Source organism: Erithacus rubecula (genome assembly GCF_903797595.1).
Source record: "Erithacus rubecula genome assembly, chromosome: 2".
NCBI lineage: Eukaryota > Metazoa > Chordata > Aves > Passeriformes > Muscicapidae > Erithacus > Erithacus rubecula.
Genome location: NC_136685.1, coordinates 18,203,017 through 18,222,647, shown reverse-complemented (window position 1 = coordinate 18,222,647; position 19,631 = coordinate 18,203,017). Strand labels below are relative to the sequence as shown.

The window sequence follows — 19,631 nt, the reverse complement described above, 5'->3', positions numbered from 1 at the left end:
CCCTTTCAGATATCTAAAAGCCCTATTCAAGCTGCAATTGTTCACAAGAAGTTTACCAAGAAATTCTGAAATTCAGTGACCCTGGTAAAATTAATCTATTTGCAGACAATGATAACAAACAAGTAGATGTTGAATTCGTGTACTAGAATTACATGGGATTATTTCTCCTAGAAAAACTATTGTAGTTGTTGATGGCATAACTTCGATAGATGGGGGCAATAAAAATGCAGTAGAAGTAAGGCAGAAAGGCAATTGAAAGAGAGAAAAAGAGCTGCTAAAAAGTATTTCTATGCAGCTGGTAATAAAAGTCAGCGTTGTAATGGTGGGAGATAGGCAATAAAATCCCCTCAGTCATATCTTGAAGTTAAATCAACTCCCACAAGTTCCAGCAAGAATTTGTCTCATCTGAAACATCCTAAACAGTGCAAGATGAATAAATGATGCTCAGAATAGGTAATTTTTCTTCTTTTTTTTTTTTTCAAGATTTTTTTTTTTTTTAATTGTAGAAAACCTTTAAAAGTAAGAGACTAGCTCTTTTTCCAGAGCTCTTACTAATTCTTTGATCCTTCAGATTGGTCTTGTCAGTAGCATAGGATATTATGCCACATTTTTTCAATGTCGTCCTTTTTTAATTTCTCAATCAGTGTTCTTCCATTGTCTCAGATTATTTTTTCCAAATGAAATTATATTGACTCAGATGAGTCTTGGATATGATTTTAAATTAATGCAGAAACATCTCAAAGGGATGATTTGGATCAGTTCTGTTCTGCAGGACGTTGGAGGAGAATATTGGAATAGTATCTGGTAGTGGACAGAGGAAAGAGTGACAGTAATATATTTTACTGTGAGCTGTAGAAAAATTGGACCAACAGTTTTGTCATATTGAAACCCTGTACATGTTAGTTTTGCTTAATGATTGGAAGAAGACAGAGGAGAGGAATCTGCTTTGCAATAGAAAGAATTCTCAGGAGACTGGAAAAAACCATGCAGTCCTTGTAATGCTTCCCTCTTATCCTTACTTTGCAGCTCAGGAAACAATCTGTGCAACCTCTCATTACAACTGCTTGCTGTTTCTTCTAGACTGGTTCTTGATTTTAGATGCATATCTTTATTAAAAATCGTCTGAAAGTGTTCACTACAGCCAATTTAAGACATACAGAAGTGAATAAGTTCTTACCAACTGACCTCAATACCCTTTTAAGGAAACCAGTATTTTTTCCTCATGATTTGCCTCTAAAAGCATTCAGTTGACTATATTGTATAAAATTGAATAAAAATAAAATACTGTATACTTACTAACCAGTCACAAGCAATAATTGGTCCATAACATGAAAAGCAGTGTTTATATTTTAAATCACCTACTTGCTTCTATGGGATGTAAAACCACATAATGATGAAAGATCAAAAAGAAAGAGCTACAGAAAATTGCACTGACATTTTAAAACTTCAGATTTTCACCAAATTAATGGATAAATAGGCCCCATATGCTGAACAGCTCAAGAAAGATCCAAAATTAATTTAGTTAGGCATTTATTCTTTGTCCATTGGAGATATTTATAAATTCCTCATGATTTCAAAATAAGAAGCCAGACAGAGAAAATCACTTACAGAGAAGTTCAAATGGCTTCTAAATATTTTTTTAAACTGAATTTCAGTGCACATTTTAGCAATATGCCTTTATATATGCCTAAAGTTGAGCATTCAACAAGTCACTGAGAATATAAATAGTGAGGTATGCTGGTCAGGGTTATGGATTCCTAGCATTCCCAGTGTATGGGAGGCAAGATGCATGGAATTGTGGAATTAGCCCCATCTGAAACTATTTTTTAGCGTGAAAGGTTCACATTCAATTGAAGATTTTGGATTAAGAGAAAACAGAAGAGTTTGTGATATTCATATCCAGACAACCTACAAGAAGCTCGGTTCCTCTGTCTCCTTCCTGCAACATTATACAAAATGTGTTTTCTAATAATTCTTTAGTGGGATTTTGAATTGATTTTACTACAACTCAAGTTAGATGTAATCAGAATAAATTTTAGATACTGTCCCACCAGAACTTTGCCTGAGATTAGTTATCTTTTTCGCTTATCTATCACAGCTTACTTAACTCTTCCAACTACCTGACTCCTGAGATGCTCACAATTTTGGCTGTTTCAGTAACTCTACCTTCAAAACAAACACACTCCCTATTTCTGGGCATCTTTGTGAATTAAGTGGTGCTGCAGAAACAGGAGTCTAAACCACCCTTGGAGACTGAGCCAAAAGAAGTCCACTTAAATAAACAAAACCTAGCAGAAATTAGACAATATTAATAGGAAGTAATTGTCATTTCTGTGATCCATTAATGGACATTTATGGTTCTATTAATTCTTCACAGTGACCTAAGAGGTTGAATAAAACAGGATTAGTTGATCACAATGTAAGCCTTGTGAGCTGCAAATAATGTAGTGATTTGCAATAATAATAAATGCAGTTGTCAATGCTTTTTTTTTCTTATTCTGTGATGATTGCAAAGCATATATGAAACTGAGTTATATGTAGGAGCTACTTTAAGAATGGAAATGTCACCATCTTCTAATTTCAGAACTAATTTCTGAGACAAACATTTAAGCAAAGGAAATATTCTTCTTATATTCAGGTGAGATATTAAATAGCATTTAGATTAGGTTAGATTTATAGTGTCATTAAAAGATACTCACCAGTTTGTTACAGGAAGTACTCAGTTTAATTGCACAATTAAGTTTTAGATTGTTTTCATTATGCACAGAAAGCTTATTACAATTACAATTGCAATTTAACTGGTCACCTTTAGAAATGGTGTTAGATTATAAATTATTTTCACACTGATGCAAAAACCCCACCATTCTCTAACACAAAAAAAGTTTCTGAGAACCATATAGATAAATAGTATCATTTTCATATCCTGCTTGGATTTTTTTGATGCTAAAAGTGGGATTTTCATAATGACTTTTTTTTTTTTCGCATGCATAACTGGGCCCATATTGAAGCTTTTACAAACTCCCATGTTTTTGTAAATACATTGAATGCATTAAGACACCTTATTCCTCTTACTCCTGTATGATTTAGAAGCTTATAAAAAGCTGCTGTATGGACTCTTAATGCAAGAATCTGTGTTCCAAACCATCTGCTGTTGGTATAATTTTTTTCCCTCTCTGTCACTGTATCTTAAATGCTGGTGTGCATTACTTTATTTCTAATGCTGAATAAAAGAACACATAATTTAGGTTCTTCTCTCTTTCAGGCATATAAGTTCCTCTGAGAAATCCTACAAAATTCCTTCCAGTTTTTACTGACATTGATTGAAAAACAAAGAAAAATATTAAATGTAATGTGGGGAGAGATTTGGTGTCAAAAATAAAAAGATACAAGTAGAACTGATATTTGTAGGATGCTAAAATTTTATCAGTTCAAATTGGTAATGCTGGAGTCTTCTACTCCAAAAATATATTCTTTGGATTCATAGAATAATTAAATTTTAATGTAAATTTTTTTCTAAGATAAAGCAAATTTTCAGAAAGATTTTAGCATTTTTTACATTGATGGCATGTTATTTCTAAACAGGCATAGCACATATTTTAACTTAAAGTGAGTAAGTGGATACACAATATGTGCACTGCATGGATATGGCTGTTGCCTAAATGCTGTGCTGTCTGGTCATAATTTAATTTTAGAAAGTGTGTGTTAAATTCTATATCATGAGTATAGTGAGAAATAATGTTTTTGTTCTTATTTACAAGTAATAAACCTTTACAGCTCATCTTAGAGCAAATGTATATCTAGATCTAGAATGTAGTTAACAGCATGGCAGGAAAAATATTGTAGTTCAAGCAGGAAAGTATAATGGTATTGCCAACTTTCCAATTGCTTTTTAGAAAATAAGCAAGCATAATTATGTGCCTGCCCAATTTGTATTCACTTAGACTAGAAGGTAGGTATTATTTCTGGTTTTGGCTGATTAAAAAACACTAAAATTCCTGTTCAATAGAACATGGCTGACTCCAAAATTAATGAATCTTTTGCATATTGGTGCTGTAGCTAAGGCAAAATGAGGGTGTCCATCATGCAAGACAATGATTAACTGCAATGTAGCCAATAATCACCTGAATTTTTGAAACTGTAAATCTGATGAGACATTAGGACCAACAGCATTAGAGTCGTAAAAGTAATATCTTTTAAAATGAATATACTCTATGTCATTTTTCTGTGTTACACTTAGATTAGCAACATCACTGAGTCTTACTTATTCCTTAGAAAACTTACTTGCCATGAACTTAGGAAAAGGCTGATTGAAAAGGCTGGTGCCCTGATTCTTATAAAATTATGTTAAATAGTATTTTTTACTAGGAATCTTTGTTGATTATCTCAGAATGTGCTGTCTCAACTGACAGTTAATGTTATTTATCTTGATTTTAAAGAATTTAACTGAAAAACAAAAGGAAGTTGAACCCCTATTTCTTGGACAGAATACAATCCCACATCAGAATAATAATAAGATTCTATTCCTTCAAAAAATAATCCAGAGATACTACACTAGACGCCTGTGGCAGAGCACGGGCAAATTTAAGCCTCCCATCTAAAGCATTGCAATAAACTCATATTCCAGCAATAACAAAAGATATTGCAACAAAGCTATTGCATGTCATGATTTATTTAGAAGAATTTGGACTGCCCAGTCCCAGAAGAAACCAAATGTACTTACAACTTTAGCCTACATGGGAGACCTACGTGTGTGGAGAAATCAGAAATCCTCTCTGAAATCCAGGGAACCTGCTCTCTTCCTTCTGCCATCATACTACAGCTTAATGTGGACAAGGGCACTGACACACGGAAGAAACTGAAGAAGAGGAGGGTTCCTCTTTATCTTTGCCTTTCCTTCCCCAAACATCTGCATTTGGGCTGCAGTGATGCTTGCTACCCACACAGTCTTTGTGCTTCAGCCTCATCCCAGCCTTGTGACTCTCCATGAAGTGGTTCCTCTTTCTGTTTGTTCCTCAGGCTTTGTGTTTCACACATATCTGATGTATATTTCTGCTCTCCTCTCTGAGTGGAAATAAGTCCCTGTTGTCTTTTCCCATGCATTCATTTTCCAGTTGGAGTGTTTACTCACCTCTTGTCTTGGACACCTAACACCTATGAACCGAGTTCAAAGCCCTTCTTTTTGTGTTAGATGATTTGTTTGCAAACACATTGTCTCCTATGAGGGAAAAAGTCACAGTAATCCGTAACCATAAAAGCTGGTTTTGGAATTAATTGGCTCATCATTGTTTATATCTGTAGCGTTTCTGTCAGACAGAACACTACATCAGATTTTTTTTTAGGGTACTATAGCAAACTGTCCCTCGTCCTTACTCTTTTGTAAGAACTGATGAAGAAGACCTGTGACTTCACCAAGTCCAACCAGACTGATCACCACCTTGCTAATTAGATCATGGCACTAAGTGCTATGCCCAGTTATTTCTTTACCACCTAACATAGTTCAAAGCTGAATTATTTCTGGGAAACCTCTGTCTATGGGGAAGACAGTGAGTGCATATGTCTATTTGTTGTAAGTATTAAGCCCTCTCAGGGTTGTGGAGGACAGATGCCAAAGCCGGAGACAGACAAGGTTGGGCTTCTGGTCAGACACAGGTCTGTCTGAGGAATTGTGTTATAAAGTAGTAAGATACACTGTCCCTTTGCTATTGAACAGTGATATTATCAACTTAATGATCTTTTCATGAGTTAAAAGACTATGCATTGAGATACTGATGCCTGAACATTACACAGGTAAAAGTTTTGTAATTTTCTTTTACTATAAATATAATATTCCATGGATCATTACATTGATCAGAAAATATTTGATGATTGATCTAGGTCATCTAGTACAATTGTCTTACTTAGCTACTGCACTATGAGGCCTGTTCTCTATGCTGTTTAAACTGTGACTTAGCAAGCTGGCTATTTGCAGTGGTTTGGTTTTTTTTTTTTTTGCAAAAATCACTTCAAGACTGCTGACCCTAGACCTCTGATGTTAGGTTTCCACGTAAACAATTGTTGTAGATCCCCAAGAGTGATCACAATTGCAAGTGTATGGGAAGCTTATTCCCAAGGCAAAAATGGAAAGAAATAAGGCTCTGTCCTAGTGTTAATGAGTCAAGATGAGGGTCCTTACCATAGAGCTTTCTGATAACCTGTTCTAAGTCACCAAGGAGATGCCATGAGCAGGCTTTTAAATTTACGTTGCAAAATACAAACTAATTCTGTTATAAAGAGTCTGTTTTGTAAGTAGAAAACATATATCTATTTTTAATAGCAATGAAAATTAAGCATATTATGTTTGTCTCTAGTATTTGTAAATAATTTCCAAACTGTTTCCATTCTTTCCTAATATTGAATATTTTTAAAGAACTCCAAGCTCATTATTTGTGCATGGTTCATTTTAGTATTCACCATTTGGCTGAGCAATTAGATGCTTACCCATTAGGGGAATCTAAATTTATTCTAGTTTTAAAAATTGCTTTGCTCAGTCAGAGCTCAGCTAGTATGACCTTTTTAATTGGAAAATAATGGAGAATAAGTTATGACTGGTGCTTAATGCCACCTTTTAATTACTGAATGAAATGTAAGGATATGTAAATGTCACTCTAATTGAAAATCAATCACTGAAATCTTTTTAAATGCCAAATAATATCATCTTGAACACCAATGAGCAAATTAATTTATTCAGAAATATTACACATCTCCATTATTTTGGAGATTATTATAATACTAATCTGCATTTACGAACTTATATTACTCCTAGCCCTTTGAAAATGCTTTTTAAAATGTCATAACTGCAACTCAAAAATGCTTATTTCAGTATAACAAACTATTTTTATCAATACTGGTGTGTGAAAACCTTTAAAAATCACCCAGAAGTTTTAGACTATGCTAAATTTAAAAAAAAAAAAAATCAAATGGCACTTTGCATTTTAAGCAAGTTTTGTTAATATTTTCAGTCTCCTCTAGGGCATTCTTGTGTGCAAAAAGGTTTTATTTTTAATTAAAGGAACTATCCAGATACAAAACTTTTGTGGAAACAAATATCTAAGCATGAGGCAACATTGAGATTTATGATATAACAGTGACAGTGAACTAATGCTTCCTTGGAAGAAATAAATAAATCCAAACTATAATCTTAAAAATGGCTGCTAAGGTGTGGCAAGGAAAGCCTGGAGACAAGGTTTGATCTCTACTGGTGCTGAAGCCAATGGCCTTTTTGCTAATAACTGTCAACAGTGAATTTCATGGGACTGCTCCATATCACAGCAAATCTTGTTCATCTATTTTCAGAATGTGTCATATACCTAAATCAGTGAGCCTTAAAAATGCCTGGAAAGAGTTAACTGACGTTTTACTGTAAGGCTTATCCAAAAGTTTAACCAGAACTTCTGAGTTTTGTTAATAAAACAGACATTTTTCCTTCCTAATTTGAAAGGTTATCATGGAATTGGTGTATAGGTAGCAGTGCCTAGAAAATATCAGTGCTGAGACGTGATAGCCATTAGATCTTGCTATTAAATTACATTAACTAACATTAACATAGCTCTGCCCTGACTTGTCTCCAGACCCAAATTAAACATTTTTGTAAAATGGAAAGATTCTCTACAAAGTTTAAATCCAAAAGAGAGGTCAAGCAGACAGAATGATTTTCTATAATTAGATTGCAATGACTAAACATTTAAGCACTGTTGCCTGCCCATTTGCTGAAAGTGATATCAGAAGTCATTAATAGTTCAGTTCTAAGCAGTCTTCCAAAAGTTTAGAGCAGTCAGATTTGGTTTTGTTTGGTCTGTGTTGTGTTTTGCAAGGGTTGATTTTTTAAAAATATATTAATTTTGGAAAAGAGTGTCTTGAAATAAGAAAGATCTCCAGTTAATGTCTAGCTGACAGAAGTGACACTGACTTACAGTCAGAAGTTTTTGACCATTTTAAAACATAGTAATATAAACCAGTGCTGTCAACTGAGTGTCTTCCCAGCTAAAAATACTTGCATAAAATATTACTTTCATATGATAATTTACAGTGATGGTTGTCCTCTCAAAAACCATACTTTTTTTTTCAGTCTAAAACATATATGTGCAGTTGGCAAGGGGATACCCTGTGTTTCACAGTCGACTTTGCTCTAGGATTTACCTGTTTTGACAGTAAAACAAAGGTAAGAGTAAAAGAAAAGGAAAACATAACTCTATATTGTTTTACAGTCATTGAAGTTATCATCTATTGCATTTTCTTTATGTTTGTGTTCAGAATTTATTCCTCCAATATACTGTACTATGTATTTATTTATTTAGCCCTACTGAAATAGTCCATTTGGGACTTGAAAGGGGTGATTATAGTTGTACAGCATGTATAAATACATTTTGGAGAAAGATATAAAAAAAATAACTTCCTTTTCAAGTCATGAAAGCAAAGGAATGTTATTTTTAGCAGAGAACTTGGTTTGTTATAATGAAGAAACTTCAAGATTTATAAAAAATTACAAGTCATGGGAAAAAAATGAGACGTCACCTGATCCTATTTGTTTTGGAGCTACAGATATAAGATAGGATTAATTATTCTTCCATCATAAGAAATTCAGGTCATGTCAAAAATAAACAGAATACAGGCAAATGTTTTTCAAAGTCAGAATCTAAAAGATTGCATGCACTTTTCTTGCAAAACAGTGGCTTTATAGAAAGTGCCTACAGGGAGTATTTAATGATACATGCCAACTTCCAAGTCCTGTCTATAATGCTACTATTTCCTGTATAATTTATTGGTACTTTAATGTATATTATTCTAAGTGGATTTTAACATTTTTTTGACAGTAGAAGTAAACATATATGCAAAAAATGTTTCTTCATTAATAGAACTGTGCAGTAGAATGTTTATCTTCGCAATTTTCTTTTTAAAAATTCAGTCAGTGCTTCTGAGAAAAGAGGGAACACACTGCATTTTGAAATATGATGCAGGATCTAGTTTTTGCATGTTGACATTTCATGAGTTTGGAGCCAAAATGCCCCAAAATTTCAAAATATTGAAATCTTAGTGCAGAGAAATAATGACCAAAATTGGATGAAAATATAGAGTAATTAAGTTAAGCATACATCCCATGAAGCAGAATAAAACTTCAAAAAATACTTTTGTAAATCTGTCTCTCCCTCAGGTGATACTGCATTCTGGAATCCTGCTTCTTGCACAATTATACACACTTTTCATGTAACCGCAAATTAACTGTAAGAAGTAATCTCTCTAGCCTATAGGAAGGTTTCTTTTAAATGTGAAGAATGATTGCATGCACTCCCACCTTTAAAATTATAGCCTTACTCTATTAATAGGACTTTGTGTCACAGTACCTACCTTCAGTACTGATGAGGAGAATTTAGATGAATCATTGTTGCCTACCTAAGGAGAAACACAGAATACCAGCAGATAGACTGATTCCATTGTTAAACAGTAAAAATTCTGGAGAGCTCAACTACATTCATTCTTCATCTGTGTGAGAGACAGAGATGTTCTCTACATCCTCAAGCCTGAGTGAAGCAGTAATGGATCACTTCTGCAGTTCAACATACTTCCCATAATTATCATCTGAAGTTTACTGTGTTTCTCATATGCATAGCTATTTCACAATATTTCCTATGCAAAAAAGATTCTTAAAGTGGTCAAGCAATTAATAGTTCATTAGGGACACAGCAATTTTACTGAATTATCTTGGCATTAATGAAAAACTTCAGGTCTTCCATTGATGCAAAGAATGCTCTTATACCCCAGCAGGTGTTCAAAGAAGATTATAAAAATAAAGGCCAGTTCACTGTCTGCTCTATAACTCTAAATTTGGATCTTAAATTTTGGGCAACCAGCTCATGTACTCATTGAAAAATATTCTTTTTTATACTTGGAGAAACAATTTTAAAAGGGCCTTCATATTACAAATTCTGAAATAGAAAGCACAAGAATTTTTGCTTTAGAGTGTAGGGGTTTAACCCTGGCTTCCCCCCGAGTTGGGCAAATGAGAGAAAAGGCAACAAAAGCTTGTGGGTCAAGATAAAAGCAGGGGGAGGTCACTCACCAGTGACCACTGTGGGCAAAACAAACTTCACTTGGGCAAATTAGTTTAATTTATTGCCAATCAATTTAGAGTATGCTAATGAGAAATAAAAAACAGGTCTTAAAACACCCTCCCCCCACCCGTCTCTCGTTCCCAATTTTCTTTATCTCCTCCTCTCCAGCAGCACAGACAGGTGGAAAATGGGGGCTGTAGTCAGATCACCACATCTTGTCTCTGCCCTCCCTTCCTTCTCAGAAGGAGAATTCCTCACACTCATCTCCTGCTCCAGCATGGAGTCCCTTCCACAGGAGACAGTGCTCCAGAATCCAGCAAGAGTCATTCCCATGGGCTGCAGCTCTTGGTGAACAGTGTGGGTGCAGTTCTTCAGGAACAGCACCTCCTCCCCCTTCTTCCCTGATCATGATATCTGCAGGGTTTTTCTCTCCCATATTCTCACTCGTCTCTCCAGCACAAGAAATATATCTTTAAAGATTTTTTCTAGAACAGTTTCTTTTCCTGCATATTCTATTCCAGGCTCTTGATGGACTTAATTCGTTCAGCTTTTATCTTTTTTGGGCCCATCACTGAGATACTTCTATAGCCTGCATATGCTTTATATCTCATTGTAGAGATTCTTTTTATCTTGTTGGCTTGGATGGTTCATCTTCCCCATTCTGTGCCTCCAGCCACTCCCACAATATAAAGGGATCCCAAAGTGTGCATTTTCTTCCATCTTCCAGCACTCTCTGCTTCTCATCTTTCCCACTCGGTGTCAACTGTTGAGAGAGATGATGACTCCAGCAATGCTTATTATTGCTAAATTGTTCCTAAGTTCTTGATTCATCTCCACCATAGCAGTTATATTACACAGCAAACATTAATCTATCCTGTTTAGAGCCAAACTCATTTAAGCTTTGAACACTTTCAGGTGGTCTAATTAGGCCCTCTGGACCCAGTTAAAATGTGTTTGTGAATATAAAGTTTAAGCACCACCACAGTGCTGTAGCATACTTCAATTTTTCTTCATCTGTTACATCTCTCTAAGAAGTTGATGACATTTATGTCTGCAGGGAACCAGGAGAAATATTTTTATTTATAGGACATTCCATTTTAAACAATGAGTAAACAATCAGGGTTCTGAAGACCACTGGCAGCACTGGTCTACTTAAAAAAATTTTTTGAGAAGCATCATGTTGACAAATGGAACACAGCAAACTTTTTCCCATGTGTGCTTTTGAAATAACCTCCCAAGTATTTAAATTGTGTTTCTTCACCAGTGTCCTGGAATGGAAGCACATTCAGCATGTGCAGGGAGTTTTCATTAAGATTATAGACATCAGCAGGAAGTCTGGGTGCAAGTTGTTACCTTGAAGGTTTTTTGAATTACACATTTTCAGGTGATGAACAGAAGACATTCAGATAAATACAGAACATTGTCTTTATTTTAAAATAATTTCCAAATTTGGTTCTTACAAAATATCACCATAAATATTAATGCATATCTGTCAATCTAGAATTTACCAACACTAGTAAGATGCTGTGCATAAACCTGAGGGAGACCAAGAAGCTTAGAAGTCATATAAAAACCATTATGTAATGTGGAACAGATTTTTGTGGTTTCTGAGAGTATGTTCAAAAATAATATTTTTTAATTTCTATAACTTTTTTGAGAATTTCAAACCACATTTCACACTCAGTAAGTTCAGCTTTGCGATATCTGTGTAAGTCACAGTTATCAACGTTATGCAAATGAGCCTACTGAAATATGAAAGATCAAGATATGGCATGGAATTGTGTTCATACTGAAACTGATACAAATATGCTCATGGATCTTTATGGAATTAAGCTTTTGCCATCTTTATGCTATGTAGGCAATTGAAACATTTATATTTCAGAGAATTTCAAAATAGTTTAATTAGTGAATTTTAATATTGCATCTTTTGCTTTCACAAAGGGTACAGAAATGTTAATTTTAATGGCTCGGCAAAAAGCCTGTTATCACTCACTGCATTACTGCTGTAGTGCTTTATTTTAGTACATGAACATTGATCATCATTCTATAGTTCTAGGTAAAAACATGTAGCAGGGTCCTTATTCAAATTTCTTTTTCCTTAGAATGTGCTGTGGAGGTTTAAGTTCTCTCAGCTCAAAGGCTCATCAGATGATGGGAAAACAAGAGTCAAGCTGCTTTTTCAAAATCTAGACACCAAACAAATTGAGACAAAGGTAAGCAACATCCTCTTTTTCAATTTAGTTAAACATGACATAAAATTACTCTCAAGGCATCAGAAATCCCATATACTGGGACTTAGATATGGTGAACACATCACACCTTTTCCTTTTCTGCTGATTCTTTAGAAACTCCATAATAAACAGAAGCAATGTCATAGCCATAGATTTATTGCCCTATTTCTACAAGTCTGATATTGTGTTATGATGGTATTTTACTCTCTCAGGAAGATAATTTCCCTGAAGTTATTCTGTCAACCTGCAGTAGACATAATGTCTAAAAACTACATTTAAAAAGATGAAGTAAAAAAAAAAAAAACAAACTGATCCCAAGCTTGCTGTTGAATGAAAAATTGACAGTTTTTAGTTTTATGTGGTTTTAAAAAGAATCAGGAGAACTTTGGTGTGATATGACATAGAAGAGGAAGATAAGAGTTTGTTTGAACTGGGTTTTGGTTGGCAAAATCCTGTAAAAAAACATAAAAGTATCTGAAAACCTATGAAAAGTTTCAAATATTCTTACCTGGAGTTGTACAGGTTGCAATCACTTATAAAGTGATATTTTTCTATACTGACCATGCACAAAAGACATATATTATCTATCCTTCTAATGTTTAAAATAAGTGTATAGAAGAAGTCCACAACCTTCCTCACTTATCATAAATTTACACTACATGCAATGCATCTTTCTTTATACATCTGTATTAGTACATTATTCACGATTTCATCAGCAAGCTTGACCTGAGTTGCCTCTTGGCTCTACTGTAAAAGATGTTATAATATCTGTTACAAAAGGTGCAACATATAATAATTTGTCTAGTAGCAGGCCATTTCCACTTAATTTCTCACAGTAGTCCTTGGAGACAGGAAAGGACTACTGTCTTTATTTTATATGTGATCAGATGTTGCAGTGGGCTTACATAACTTGTTTCAGGTCAGACAGGAAGGTTGTACTCATGTATAAACTACTTTGTGTATCTCTGTGCATTAAATCATTAGATAGACCCTGTGTGTGATTAGCCAAGGGCTGAAATTCCATTGCTTGTAATGGAATTCCATTACTTTAATAGTGTATCATTATTCTTTCTGTTTTAAATTTTTAAATTTTATTTTACTATTATTATTATTGTGCAAATTGAATTATTTTTAGTTTGTTTTACCTGATTGTACTATTTAGACAGAAAAATTGTAAATTTTAGCATTTTAATGAAAATTTGTATGTATGTAAAATTATTATAAGTCAGTCATGAAAATTTTGCGGTAAATTTTGTTTAGGATTTTTTAAAACATTAAAAATTATTAAAAATTATTCATTTACATAGTTTTAATGAAAACATCTTGTAATTGACAAAATCCACATGAATCTTTGTGACGTACCTTGAAAGCATCAGATGGAAGTTGATATGGAATCCGTTCATACAGTCTTCTTAATATCTATGTACCTAAAAGTAAATATGTATTGTAAATGGTGGAAGATCCCAGGAAAAGCTCATTTAAAGGCCAGAGGAAAGGCTGATACTAAGTAGCTGAGGATTTATCAGCATTTCAGTTGATTACACCTTTTACAACTGCCTCTGCAAGGTGCTGTGTACCCACTATGACTTCACATGAAACGAGACTGGGACACAGCTGTGCAGCTTCTCCACTTCAGACAACTGGTATATGCAATCAGCTGGATGCCTACCACCCAACTGCCATGATTTCTTAGACTTGAGGGTTACAGGCTGGCTGGAAAATGCCCAGCACTGATACCCATGGTACAATCCAGTATTTGCCTCTGCTTATTTCACTGAAAGAGATTTCATAGGGCCAAGCATTTTTGGCCAATCATTTAATTTCAGATGGTGCTATACAGTTAAATGCAGTCAATAACAAGAAACAAAAAAGATTATCAAATAGATATGTCATTTTTCCTGGACAAATGAGCCACTATGCAAGAAAGAAAGCTTGATGCAGATGACTTATGTTCCCTTGGCTGAAAACAGAGAGTCAAGTTGCAAAAGAATTTTACAGACCATGTCTAATTTTATATTATGATAAATTCTTAGGGGTAAAAAAAGATCATATTTGGGAATTCTATATTTGTGTCTTGTTTACTAGCTAGATGTGATGTTTCATCTCCTTCTATTTTGGCTTCTAAATTTTAAGCCAAATTCTTCTTCCTGTGCATTTTAGTTCTAGGTGAATAATGCATTTCTTCATTTTAAAAGTTTTCTGTTGAATGGAGATAATAAGAAAAAGATTCCTGACAGTCATTTCTCCTTACAACTATTCCCTACAACTTCTTACAGTTTCCCACTTCAATACTTCCCTGAACCTACCCTGCCTTTAGTATAAAGAAATAACAAGTAATCTTAAAAATAGTAGATATTCTTTATCCAAATTTTCAAGGTGGCTCTAAAAATTTTTTAAAAATAAGATTAATAATTTCAGGCTTGTTCTGATGTAGCTATATATCTGGAAGATAAGACTTTTTTTCCCAAGCATTTCCCTTTTCATCTTAGTCTCAAATGAAGAAAGATAAGAAACCATTGTGGTCAATAGAGCATTATGAGCCATACTGAGGTCTCAACTAGATGTTTCTGGTCTCATAAATTTCTTGTCTGTTCAAGAAGATAACTTAAGAGCCCTGCATATTCTTCTCATCCATAATATGGCAACCAAGCCCTGCTTACTTGCTGAGATATAGAGCCAAATCCAAATTTAGAATTTTGGTTTCCATTTTCACTTCAATGATGTCTGGATGTAAAACCTGGATATCTTTATTTGGGCTTTTAACCTGAGGGAAAAAACAACAACAACAGCAACAACGAAGCAAAACAAAAAATAAAACCAAACAAGAAACCAAAACAAAACAAAAAAAGAAATAAACAAACAAAAAAAAAGCAACAAAAAACCCCAGCCAAAACCAAAACCAACCAAACAAAAAAACCCACCCTACAACAACTGAAAATAAATCAGTCTGATTGGAAAAAGTATCTTGAACAATTCAGTGTTAATAGCTCTGCCCTGCCCTGCCCTGCCCTGCCCAATTAACCTACACTGAGGTTTATCAGTGTTCTTAAAGTCATGAAATGCACAGGGCACAATAACTGCTACAACACTGTCAGCATCTCCATTATTTGCCTTTTATGTTATACAGGCTCATGTCTTGTTCAAATAGTGATTCAACAGCTCTCAGAAATTCTCAATAAAATTGTGTGCATCGTAATAATGGAACAGGCCTGTCAAGCTCTTTTTATGTAATAAATCCAACTCTCCTAGTGGGTGGATGAAATAAGAACATATATTTTTCTTCCTTGGCTGTGTACATACAGTGAAGGAGGTCAGTGCAGTGTGCTCATTTTTATATTTTCAGTAGCAGCAGGAAGTTTTGCAGTCTTGTCCTCCCACTGCTTTAATCCAATCATTTGTGTTCTTCTCTCAGTATCTTCCTTCTAGTGCCTTTGTTGTACTTAATCTACTTATTACGGTACATACAGTAAACTGAAATAGCTTTGGTTATTGAAATATTAGACATGACCAGATTCTCTTTAAAAACTGACAATCTCAATTAAAGAAAAAAGCAGCAAACTCAGATAAGGAAAGCAAAGGGTGCTGTTAGATGATACAGCGCAAATAAAATGATCAGTTACTCATCTGCCTTACTGAGTACAGAAAAAATGTTACTTTAAAAAAAAATTATCAGAGTAATGCATTTGTTTGAAAGAAGTGTCATTGGTGTTATTTTTTAGAAAGTGTCCATATTGCATTCCAAACCGAAGGAGGCTACATTTTCACCTATAAAACTGTATTCAAGGTAGCAAATATTGTGTTCCAGCCTTCTGATTATGCAACATCTACATTTTCCCAAGTCAGAAAGCTATCCTTATTTCTTACTAAATCCATCTTTTCAAACTAACTCCCAGTCCTCTTCCCCTTTCCCTGTTGTAAACTACATGCAAGCAAATCCCTATCCCAGCTTATCCTTATATATGTGTGACTATTCCTCATTATCTATGCCTGACTAGCTGGCTGCAGGATTGCAAATTGAGCTAGCACAGGCATCAAACTTCCTTCAGACACAAAGCTCCACAACCTTACCCTATTAGTTGCATTCTGGATCAAATACTACTGTGATAAGCTGCATTCCTGGAAGCTTCTGGTGCTCGAGGCTGCAGATGAGCCATTTTCTGATGCCTCCAGAGCCCTGCTCCTGTTTTATGGTCCCAGAGGATTGCTCATCCCTGCATTAACCTAACATAAAATAGTGGAGATGTGAGAGACCATAGGAGTGGACGAGCAGGTAAATTGCATGAGGAGTGCTTATATGCCACACATTTTGTTTTTAAGCTCTGTAATAAATTTCAAAATTGGCACCACTCTTAAAAATATTCTAAAATGGGAAACTTGTAGTATTAACTACAGAAAATGGAGGTGTTGTCACATAAAACATAGTTTAGTGTTACTGCTGGTCGTTAACCTCCATGTAGATTATATCTCACAGAAACAAGAGTATGTTAGTATTCAAAAGGTTATTCACAACAGATTAGATGACTTCCAGAAACAGAGAAGTATCTGCTTTTTAATCCATACTCAACTATGATGGAAACAGAAAGGACTATGCAGTTGGGACATTGGGAAAGACTGACTCACAGGGAGGAGACATTCCTGTCTTTGCCCTTTTCCAAACCCAAAGCCCTCCAAGTAATGTTGTTAGGTAGTCTGAAATCCTGTCTACAGTCTGTGTTAGGTTACCCCTGTTTGCTTATCTCCATAAACATTTACAGAATGAAAGTGCATAAAGCTGGAGTAGAGAAATGGGAACTCTGTGAAACACTCCCTTCTCTCTGTTTGTTTGACTGTTTGGTCGGCGTGTTGAATGTCAGAACCTAAGGTGAAATTGTTGGGTGATTTTGGAACAAATCTAAGATTATTGGTAATGGTCATATTTTTTAATTTCTTGGTTTTGAAGATGGAATTTCAGTAGATGTAAAACGTGTGATTGAGCTGAAACTTATATATCAAGGCCTGTATTATTTTATATTCCATATTCCATAGTGCATATTTCACTCATAATCATGACTGTGTATATAATTTTAGCTTTATAAAACTTAGATAAGGATATTTTAATAGTGGCATTGTAGGGTTTATTTCCTGGAACTGTTTCTATTCATTTATATTAGTATTTAAAGTCAACATTTGCTGTCAAGAAAATATTTTTTAGGAAAACTCCTTGCATAATTTCCTCTCAAATGTCAGTTAAATTTAATTTTAAATGGAAAAAACAGGAGCTTTTAGTCCCCCAAATTTATGACAAGGATGACATGGACTTAAATGCAAATATTCTGTTTTGGCCAATTTTGTTTAGAACATACTATAAAATTCTGTTACAGAAAAAGCAGAAGTCTAGTGCTTTGCTTTTTGCTTAAAAACAAGCATGTGGAGTGTACCTCAACAAACATCAAGTTAGCCAACAGATTGTTGAGAATAGTCTTCTGCTCAAACCAAAAACTGTCTCAATATATTTACCAACAATCACAATATATTTACCAACTGCAGACTGTACACATAGTGGTATCACTTAAATTGAACATAGTTTTTACATTATATTTTTTTTAATATTATATTTACATATCATTATGTCAGACTATTGCTATATGTGATAGTATGGGTTCATAGGAAAAAAGAAAGTTAAATTGTGCACAGAAGATGAACTATGTTGTAAAAAGTCAAACAAATCTGTTTGAAGAACTGTTTAGCAATAATTTTGCCTTTCTTTGTGAATCAGGGATATGAATTTCATACCCAGTCATGTTTGTTTCTATCATTAGGGTGTGGTGTGACTTCACCGGATCTTTCACCCTGCCCTCTGGCTTCTCATTCTCCTTCAGAGGCAGGCAAAGATGTGATCTCCTCACCCTACCCTCCTTGATACCACATCATCCTCAAACATCCTTAACCTGTCAGATTCTTTAATAATGTTCAACAAGGCCGACTGCTGAGTCCTGCCCTTGGGTCCCAGCAATTCCAGGCAGTGCTACAGGCTGGGAGAAGAGCAGCTGGAAAGTTTCCAATAAGCAAAGAACCTGGGGATGCTGGTTGACAGCAGATGAACATGAACCAGTGTGCCCAGGTGGCCAGGAAGGGCAGTGGCACCCTGGCCTGAACCAGCAATGGTGTGGCCAGCAGGAGCAGGGCAGGGACTGTCCCCCTGTGCTCAGCACTGGTGAGGATGCACCTCGAGTGCTAAATCCAGTTCTGGGCCCTTCACTTCAAGAAAGGCAACAGAGCTGGTGAAGGATCAGATGGGCATGGCATTTGAGGAGTGGCTAAAGGAGCTGGGGGCTTTTAGCCTGGAGAAAAGGAGTCTCAGGGAAGGTCTTACCACTATCTGTAACTGCCTGAAACAAGCTACAAATTATAGGATAGAAGGAAATGGCCTCAGCCTGTGTGAGGGGAAGTTTAGGCTGGATATTAGGAAAAATTTCTTCACCAAAAGGTCTGTCACGCATTGGTACAGGCTATGTAGGGAAGTGGTTGAGTCACCATCCCAGGAGACATTTCAAATGTAGATGTGACACTTAGTGGTATGGTTTATTGGTAGACTTAGCAGTGCTGAGCACTGAGAATAGTTGGCCCCAGTGATCTTAAAGATATTTTCATACCTGAATTATTCTATGTTTCAATATTTGAATGTTTTTGCAAGTTGACTGATTTCATTGTACAAACTGAGCACAACGTAAACAATAAAGTAGCAGAGAGTGAAAACTAAATTGACACAGCACTGCCAGTGGGAAAAGGTATGGATACACAGTTTTTATTCTTCACAAATTTTGACTTTACAGTTTCCTATAAAGATTCAATTTTCACATTAAGGTGATTATTGTTTTCCAACTAGTCTGTTCTGTATTCATGTAAAATGTTTATAAATCTAAATTGAATTCACAATTTCTTTTTTTTTTCCCCTCTTCTTTCAGGAACTTGAATTTCAGGATCTGACAGCAGTTTTACACTGTATTCACTCTTTTATAGCAGCAAAAGTGGCATCTGTGGATCCATTATTCATAGACAGTCAGAGTATTGCAAGAAGATACATGTATAGTAACTGATACTAGATGATATGTCGTGACTATGGAAAATAAATTATTTTCTTAACAAAAGTAGTTATTTCATTCACAATATTGCAACTTTGTGATTTTATAAGAAGCCTATCGTTGTGTTATCTGTAATGTTAAGAATTATCACAATCTGATAATTATTTTGAATCTGAGTTAATAACGAAGTCACACAATTTGTTATGTTCAGTATTTATCTAAAATTTTTAGTGAATATTCATTCAGTAATATTT

The 19,631-nt window shown here is 34.9% G+C and overlaps 1 protein-coding gene across 1 annotated transcript in view; it reads left to right on the top strand.

Moving 5' to 3' along the window:
- Nucleotides 1-19,404, top strand: part of SNTG2 (syntrophin gamma 2) — a 108,548-nt gene extending 89,144 nt beyond the window's left edge. Inside the window, exons 14-16 of the mRNA XM_079297577.1 lie at nucleotides 8,105-8,197; nucleotides 12,188-12,298; nucleotides 19,261-19,404. Coding sequence (XP_079153703.1) covers nucleotides 8,105-8,197; nucleotides 12,188-12,298; nucleotides 19,261-19,392 — 336 coding nt within the window. The 3' untranslated portion in view covers nucleotides 19,393-19,404. The remainder of the gene's footprint in view (nucleotides 1-8,104; nucleotides 8,198-12,187; nucleotides 12,299-19,260) is intronic.
- The last annotated feature ends 227 nt before the right edge of the window (nucleotides 19,405-19,631 follow it).